The 9003-nt window shown below is 62.4% G+C and overlaps 2 protein-coding genes across 2 annotated transcripts in view; one reads left to right on the top strand and one right to left on the bottom strand.

Moving 5' to 3' along the window:
• The window catches only part of FASTK (Fas activated serine/threonine kinase), a 419919-nt gene that overhangs the window by 152285 nt on the left and 258631 nt on the right, over positions 1-9003 (bottom strand). The window lies entirely within an intron of this gene.
• ABCB8 (ATP binding cassette subfamily B member 8) overlaps positions 1-9003 on the top strand; it is a 22741-nt gene that overhangs the window by 5526 nt on the left and 8212 nt on the right. The window contains exons 4-5 of the mRNA XM_032796148.2: positions 434-531; positions 1607-1712. Coding sequence (XP_032652039.1) covers positions 434-531; positions 1607-1712 — 204 coding nt within the window. The remainder of the gene's footprint in view (positions 1-433; positions 532-1606; positions 1713-9003) is intronic.

Here is a 9003-nt window from a genome sequence, read left to right as displayed (position 1 = left end):
GCCTTCCCATCAGGCCACTCCTGGCCCCTCCCCGGCATGCCCCGGCACCAGGGCGCGTGCGGAGAGCCACTCCCCACACCAGGCTGTTCCTGGGGCATCAGGGGGGTCTGTGGCGGAGCTGTGTGGGGAGGTGCCACCCCCAGGCCCTGGCTGGTACCCGTGGGCATTAGGGGGCGCTGTGTGGGGAGGTGCCACCCCCAGGCCCTGGCTGGTTCCCGTGGGCATTAGGGGGTGCTGTGCGGGGAGGTGCCAACCCCACACCATGGCTGGTTCCCGTGGGCACCAGGGGGTGCTGTGCGGGGAGGTGCCACCCCCACACCATGGCTGGTTCCCGTAGGCACCAGGGGGCGCTGTGCAGGGAGGTGCTGTAAGGAAGGCCTTGCAGCTGCTAGCCCCACCCGTTGCGGGATGCCACCTCTCCCCTGTCTTGCAGCCTGTACTGCCATGAGGTGGATCGGTCGAGCCAGCTGAACGAGAAGCTGGGTGTGGGCATTGCTGCCTTCCAAGGGCTGTCCAATGTGGTGCTGAACTGTGAGTGGACGGCGCGTGGCTGGGCCCTGCTGTAACAAGTCCCCGGAAGCGCCCCATGCAGTGCACCAGACCCCCAGGTCCCGGCCATTCACAAGAGTGGGCCACACGGCTCCCCTCCCCTGACAGAGCCAGGGGGCTCCAGCCCTCTCCCTTCTCCCCGCGAACTCTACCAGCGAGTCCCTCTGAGCTGGGGAAGCCTCGTGCGCTCTGCAGGGACCGACTCACCCAGCCAGGATCGGCCCCAGCACCAGGAGCCTTTTTCCCCCAGAGCAGGTTCTTCAGTCGCCTGGAACAAGCCCTCAGTAGCCTGGAGATACAGTCTGGACTGGCCACCCACAGGGCTCCTGTCAGCCATGCTACTGTAGGCCGCCCATGACCTCCCATGAGCCCCATGGCTGTGACACCCCCTCTCCCCCCAGCACTGCTCTGGCTAGGGGCTCGGCTCTGCTCACTGCAGAGAGCTGGGGGAGCAGTTGGCTCCAGGTTAATCTGCAGTCAGTGAGTCTCTGTGGGGGCCTCCAGCCAGTCTTGGCAGCCTTAGTGGGGGGAGAGATAGCTCAGTGGTTTGAGCATTGGCCTGCTAAACCCAGGGGTGTGAGTTCAGCCCTTGAGGGGGCCACGTAGGGATCTGGGGCAAAATCAGTACTTGGTCCTGCTAGTGAAGGCGGGGGCTGGACTCAGTGACGTTTCGGGGTCCCTTCCAGCTCTGAGATAGGTATGTCTCCGCCTTGCCCTGACTCCTGTGGCGCAGGGAGAGCTCCACCCCCAGGCCCTAGGGACAGACTCACTGGGATGTGGAGAGTTCCCGCCCACACCACACAGAGCCAGCTGCCCTCCGTGAGCCCCTGGCCTGGCTCAGCCCGCCACTTTGCACCCAGCCAGGCGCCAGCTGCTACGCTCCACCCTGGAGGTGGCTGCCTTTCCAGGTGGTTAGGGATATACTTCGGCATCCCTTGACATGAGGGCACCATGCCAGCCCGTTCGTCTGAGGGGGGCTGCAGGCTCCTCCTGTGTCCCGCTCCCTGTGGCAGGGCCAGGGGCCCTCATGTCACCGTGCCACTCTCTGCCCCTGCAGGTATCGTGCTGGGCACCATCTTTGTGGGGGGCTCCCTCATGGCTGGGGAAGAGCTCTCGCCTGGAGACCTCATGTCCTTCATGGTGGCTTCGCAGACAGTGCAAAGGTCAGAGAACAAAGGTCATGTGCATTGCACCCCCAGTGTGGGGTCTGCGGGGTGGGACTCACCATGAGAGTAGTTATTGGTTCACAGTCAGGCTGGAAGGGCAGAATGAGTGGGGTCCCGCAGGGATTGGTTCTGGGGCTGGTTCTGTTCAACAGCGTCACAGATTTAGCTCAGGGCACAAAGTGCACTTGTAAAGTGTGCAGACGATACCAAGCTGGGAGGGGCTGCAAGTACTTTCCAGGATAAGGGTTGATTTTGAAAATGATCTGGACAAACTGGAGAAATGGTCTGAAGTAAACAGGATGAAATTCAATCAGGACAAATGCAAAGAGCTCCCCTTAGGAAGGAACAATCGGTTGCCCACACACAATGGGCAATGACTGCCTAGGAAGAAGTTCTGCGGGAAGGCGTCTGGGGGTCATAGTGGATCACCAGCTAAATGTGAGTCAACAGTGTAACACTGTTGCAAAAAAAGCAAACATCCTTCTGGGCTGTATTAGCAGGAGTGTTGTAAGCAAGACACAAGAAGTGATTCTTCCGCTCTGCTCTGCGCTGTTACGGCCTCAACGGGAGTGTTGTGTCCAGTTGTGGGTGAGTATGTTCAGTTTGGGCACATGATTCAGAAAGATGTAGACGAATGGAGGAAATCCAGAGAACGAGGACAAATTATGATGAAAGGTCATAAAAAAAAAAAAGAAAACTTGACCTGTGAGGAAATGATAAATACTGGTCTGTGTCTGAGCAGAGAAGCGAGAGGACAAGTAACGTTTTCAAGACATAAAAGGAGAGGGAGAAAAAGATGTACTTATCTCGAGACAGGGACAAGAACAAGCTAAATGCAGCGAAGGAGTAGTTGAATTAGGAAAAACCCCTACCCTGTCAGGGTGGTTAAGCACTGGAAAAGTAAATGCCTACGGATGTGGGAGTCTCCGTCACTGGGGACAGTGGACAAACCCCGCAGTGACGGTCTGGATATCCTAGGCCTGGCGTGAGTTGCAGGGACAGAGTATGAGCCCCTCAATGTTCCCTGCAGTTCTCAAATCCCGGTCCCGCCCCAGGCGACCTAAGGCCGTCTCCCCTTGTCTCGGCAGTCCATGGCCAACATCCCATTCTGTTTGACAGGTAGTGGGCCAAGGGCTGCCATCGGGCGCCCCCCTTGGCAAGCGCCCCGCTCCTGTGGCTAAGCCCCAACGATGCAGCCTGGCCAAAGGCCGGAGGATGTACCATCCCAGCAGCCGTTCCCAGGCGTGGCTTGCGCTTCGGAGCTTGACCGCGGATGTCTGCTGGGGGCAGGAGGGCGTGCTGGGACAGCAGCCGGCTGTCTGCTGGTTGAAGGGTCAGCTGGTGGTCTTTGATCGTAACCCTGCATCTGCAGCTGCTGCACCTGTGTGGAACTGGAGGCAGAGACCCCGAGCCAACGGTGGTGACGGGGGTTCCTGTTGCACCCCTGCCTGGCCCCAGAACTGTCAGGTGGTCAAGGGAGAAAGGTCCAGACCCACTGCCGCAGGGCCCTCCAGGCACAACAGTGCCATGTCCCATGGGGGGTGACGCAAACGGGGCCGTGCTCAGGGCTGCCCCAATGACAGGGTGAAACAGGGATGGGCAGCTTTCCACCCCACGCTTCCCCGGCAGGTCGTGCGAGGCCTCAGCGCCGGAAGCCCCGGGCTTGAAGTTCAGGACCCTGGAGCCCCGCCCCGTCGGGGGGGAAACCAGATCCCCAGCCACTCCTGCTCGGCCACAATCTGCTTCCGGGACGTCGGCGTCAGGCTGAGGGCAGCCCGGGGCTGTGTCGGCCGCCACTGGGCCTTCTCGCTCACCCTTGGTACCGCACTTCCGCACTCGCCATGCCCCTACTCCCGACACACAGCCCTGCTAGCCCAGCCGCTGCAATTCCTGCTGGCGGCGGGTGGGGACCGCACGCGACGGGCACAAGCCCCTGCTAGCGCTAGCCCAGCGCCCCTGCAGCTCCTGCTGGTGCCCCCGCGCCTCACCCGCACCCTGCCTAGCCCAGCCCTGGCAAGTCCCCAGCCCGCACCACAGCCCCTGCTAGGCCCCCACCTGGGATATATAATTGGGCATATGAATCGTGGAGTGATCAGCAAATAATCTGCTCACTGGTCTGGGTAAGGGGATGTGTTGGAGGGATGGAAACTGCAGTAGCTGCAGAGGAATTCTCTGGGTGGCGGCTGGTGTGAGTCTTCCACATGCTCAGGGGGCAGCTATCGCCCATATTGGGCGGGAAGGAATTTTCCTCCAGGGCGGATGGCAGGGCCGAATGGTTTTCGAACTTCGCTCTGGCAGCGTAGGGGCCATGGCACTGCTGTGGATTCTCGCAAGCGGAGTCTCAAACCACAATTTGAGGAACTCTAAGTAACTCCAGTCATAAGGTACGGGATTATAGAAGTGATGGGTAGGTCGGCTCCTTGTGTGCAGAGGTCAGGACATAACTGATACATATGGTCCCTCTGACCTATGATCTGAGCCCCTCTCCCGAAACCCAGCCCGCGGCTAGCCCCACCGTGGCCAGTGCCCACTCCTGAACCCCCGCACCGTCCCACCCCCCCCGCCCCCCACAGCCGACCGGCACACCTCAGCTGCAAACGCAGCCCTGCTAGCCCCACCGTGTCCCCCTCCCAGCTCTGCCGGTGCCCCCCAACTCTTGCCCGCGGCCCCCTGCTAACCAGCCCTGCTCCGGGATCGCGTATGAGGGCGCCCAGGGGCGCGGGTGGGGGCGGGGTGGAGGGTTCCCCAACTCTGGACCCGCTGTCTCCTGCTAGCCCGCACCCTGCCAAAGTGGCCCCTCCGGTATCGATAGGGTAAGGACCGTGGACGAGCCCTGTGCGGGACGAGCGGGAGGAGGACGCAGGGACTGAGGGTAGCTAGGTAGCTTTTTTTTGATGCTAGTAGGGGGTGTTAGGCGCCCTTGGGGGTAGGAGCCAGGTGTTATCAGTTCCAAGGTGAACACTGCTGGGATGAGGTCACAACTCACAGCGCCCCTCGCAGGGGCCTAGACCAGCCCTACCCACCCACCCTGGTGCAAGGTGCACGGCGCCAAGGCCAACACCGCGAAGAGCAGCCCGAATGTCTAGAGCAGCCCTACCGCCTTCGCCCCAGCTCTATACAGTGCCCCCACTCCTGACCCACTGCCCTGTCCCTCCCCCCCAGTCGGCCAGCCAAGCCGGCAGTATCCATCAACCATTGAGACAGCACTGGGAAAGCCCTTATTCAACCACCCGAGGAACATGCCAAAATGCCAAACAACGTACTTAGGCAACAGCAGAAAGTGTCTCCAAGACGATTGTTAAGAGAGAAGGTTCAATTGTTGTCTGGAATAAGTGTAAAGAAGGATTCTTTGTAGAACAAAAAGAGAAGAGGATCCCAGCAAAAGTACTTCTTGAGTTGGGATCACCCAGCTGGGTGTGAAGCACCTCCCCAACCACAAAAATGAGGATTGTCGCGTCATTTCCAAGCAGCATCCCAACTGATAACAGGACAACGCGAGCAGACAAGAAGAAAGTCACGTGCACCAATAAGGATTGCACGACTGAGGTAAGAACGAGCCAGTCCAGAGAAAGAAAGAATAAGAACTAGAAAAAAGGAAATAGAGAAGAAGAAGAGAAGGAACATAAGAAAGAAAATATAATGAGCCCCACTCCGAACCGGCTGCCCCTGCTAAACCCCAGCCCTGGGCCCCCCAGCCTGGCCAGTGCCCTCACGCCGGAACCTGCACAGGCCCCTGCTAGCCCAACCCTCCAGTGGCCCCCCACCCTGACCTGGCAGGCCTCTGGGTCCCATGGCCACACGGCATCCCTCACTCCGAACGCAGGCCCCTGCGAGCCAAGCCCGTCCCCCCCAGGCGTCTGCCGCCCCCAACTCTGACCCCGCCCCCTTGCTAAACCCCAGCCCTGTCAGGTCCAACTCTTACCGCGCCCTGCTAGCCACCCTGCCAGTGCCCCCCACTGCCCGACCCACATGCCCCTGGTAGCCTGCCCAGCCTACCCCAGCTGGCATGTCCCCCACCCGACCACAGCCCTGCAGACTAGCCCAGCCCTTCCCCCAGCCCTGACAGTGCCCCCCACCCGTAGCACTGCCTCTGTCCCCTTCCCCCCCCAGTGCCCGCCAGCACCCTCACTCCGACCGCTGCCTCTGCAACCCAGCCCGCCCCCCTAGCTCGCCATGCCGCCTCTCACTACTGACCACAGCCCTGCTAGCCCAGAGGCCCGGCAGTGCCCCCCACTCCTGACTGCAGCCTCTGTCCCAGTGCACCGGGCACCCCACCGAACGCGCCCCTGCTACACCCGCCCCGTCCCAGCTCTGCGGTGCCCCAACGCTTGACCCGCGCCCTGCTAACCCACCCGTCAGTGCTCCAACTCTTGCCGCTGCCCCTGACCAGCCCCTGCAGTGCCGGGGACCACTCCCGACCCACAGCCCCGCCTAGCCTAGCCCAGCCTAGCCCCAGCTGTGCAGGTCCCCCACCTCTCGACCCACACCCCTGCTGACTAGAACCAGCCTCGCCCACTCGAAGGTCCCACTCACTGACCCACTGCTCGTCCCTTGCTCCCCCACAGCCCCCCCCCAGTTGCCGCCGGCACCTCATCCTGAACCGCAGCCCCTGCTACCTCAGCCTGTCCCTCCCAGCTCTTGCCGGGCTCCCCAACCTTGACCTCCTGCCCTGCTAACCAGCGCGCCCCCCAGCTCTGTCCCCCGCAGTGCCCCCCACTGCCTAACCCACAGCCCCTCTACCTAGGCACCCTGCCCCCCAGCTCGCCAGTGTCCCTCTATTCCCAATTGTACAGCTCTCCTAGGCTGCCTGTCCCCCCTGCCCCAGCACTTGCCTCCTTGTGCCCTGGCCTCAGCCTACCCCTGCCCTTCTTGCTGGTGCAGTACCCCTACGCGCCCCGGCGTGCCAGCTGCTACGGAACTTCAGCCTCACCCTGCCCTCCTCGCAAGATCAGTGGCCACGTGGCGAGTCGGAGGAGTACCACAGAAGTGCCCAGGTTCCTCCCCACGCCTCTGACCTGCCACGGGCCCTGAGTGCCAGAAGCACCCCCCGACGTACAGGTGGGTCTCGCAGGCTAGCCAGGCCAAAGAGGCGATGGGAGCCAAGTCGCACCAGGGAACAGGGGAATGGTCATGGCCTCGCCACCTATGACACCCCCCAGACTGAGAGAACCAGCATCCTGGCTCCCAGTCGACCGGGCCCCCCGCCTTAACAACCGGACCACAACCCAGGAAGTCCAAAAAGCAACCTTCGCGGCACCACCTTTGGGTCGAGCCCTGCCCTCCCTCTCTGGCTGTGGCATTCCGTGGTCTGGTGCAGGCTGTGTCATGCCCATGTCTGCAGCCTCATCCCCGTGCCGCGCAGGAAGTCGACGGTGCACGCTGCTGATGCGTTGCTGATACGCCCACGCGGGGGCATCATGCTGACGGGTGATAGCTCTGCAGCCTCTGGACTCCCAGCACGGGGGCCAGGTCATTGGCTCACAGCCAGGAAGGGCGCAGAGCGCAGGGGAGCGGGTGTGGGAGAATGGGGACAGTGAGACGCTGGGATGCAGGGAGGGGCAGTGGGATCAGCAGCTCCCTACGGAAGCAGTGTCGTCCGTCCCCCACCAGACCGCGCTCTTGGAACAACCATCTTTTTGCTGAGAACATCCGCTTGGAAAGCCCGACGCGTCCGATGCGAGTCTATGCGCGCCCAGCTGGCCAACGCCAGACAGCTCATCGCACTTCCCAGGGCTATGCACTACGTGGTGAGGCACAGGCCCGGCGCCTTCTCTTGCCCCCATTCACGCCATTCTGCCACGGCTGTGGAGCAATGGCGCCATCCATGACACAGCTCCAGTCTGTCCTGTAGATGCGGAGTTTGCTGGCTTCAACCACCGAACCCCGCCTGAGTGCAACTATGGCGGGGGGGTCTCGCCACGCGGGCAGCCCTGCCTAGCTCAGGGCCTGGGAGGCCGCCTAAAAATCAGTCAACCCCAGAGCCCTGCCCCTGTCCCCGCAGCGAGCGGGCCGTGATGCTTCGGGGGCCAAAGCAGGCGCGGTGCCACGCCCGGCCCCTCCTTCAGAACCCCTCGGTGCTGATCCCTGACGAGCCAACGAGTGCCTGACACGGAGTCCAGAGCAGGCGGGCAGGAGGCGCAGAGCCTTATGGCTGCCGCACTGTGTCTAGTCATCGCCCCCGCCCAGCAACCATCCATGCGCTGACCTCATGTGGTTTGGCCCGTGGCGCGTCTGAGGTCAGGGGATGCAGCTCTGTGTGAGTGTTCGGTGTCCCCCGGTGGGGAGTTCTCGGGGGAGGGCACATAAGTTGGGGGTATATGAAGGTGTGGGATAGATGGTGTTCTGAGCACAGGTGTTTCTGTGTGGAGGGCTCTAGAGGGTCGGGGGGTAACAGGGCACGGGACAAATGTGTTTGGAGGGGCAGCAGAGGGTCCTGGAGGGGATACGAGGGTGGGATGGAAGTTTCGGGGGTGTCCCGGGGAGGGCGTAGAAAGTTGCGGGGTACGAGGGGCGAAGGACGAGTAACGGGTGGTCGGGGAGTAGGCACAATTATTTCAAGGGGGTGGGTTACAAGGGGGGGCACGGCCAAGCTTGGGCAGGGCAGAGTCACCTATTGGCGCGGACTGCTCTGGTGACACCGCTCTCATCCCCTGCTCCCTCCAGCGGGACCGCCACTGCAGAGCCTGCTGCGGCAGGGCGAACTGTACGCTGAGCTTGTCCGCAAGACAGCCACGAAGTCCCTGACGGGAACCGGGTCCGGCCGGCGGCTGCATGCACCCAACCTGGCACCCACTGGCTCCTGTGAGCTGTGCCGAGCCCGCCGCAGACACTTGGATTCGTGCACCTACCTTGGTGTTGGGGCCACCACAGCCCCCATTCGATCTGCCAGCTGACAGCTCCAACCCTGTCCCTACTGGAGGGGCCGCCCGTCCCCTCTCTTCTCCGCTCCAGCTGGGCCTGGGTCCTTGCTCGCCCCCGACCCCTGCAGAGCCAGCCTGTGGCCGCAGAAGGGGTGGGTGCCCACTTCATGTGCCCCATCCACCGAATAAAAGCCAAGCGCAGCTGTTGTTCGGGGTGGGCGAACCGGGTGGGTAGGGTGAGCCAGACCAACCAGACCCACTTCATTACCATGGGCGATGCCTTACTCATTCGTCACACCCACCCCATGCCTATGGGCTCGGACGTCCCCTACCAGGTAGGCTCCGCGGGGCTTGAGTTCTGGGGCGGGGCTGGACTCAACCCCCCCCCCTCCGAGACTCACCCCAATCGGGCTGGCGGAGTCGGCCGG

Source organism: Chelonoidis abingdonii, chromosome 2 (assembly GCF_003597395.2).
Source record: "Chelonoidis abingdonii isolate Lonesome George chromosome 2, CheloAbing_2.0, whole genome shotgun sequence".
Classification (NCBI taxonomy): Eukaryota; Metazoa; Chordata; order Testudines; family Testudinidae; genus Chelonoidis; species Chelonoidis abingdonii.
This window is presented reverse-complemented; position numbering and strand designations above follow the sequence as displayed.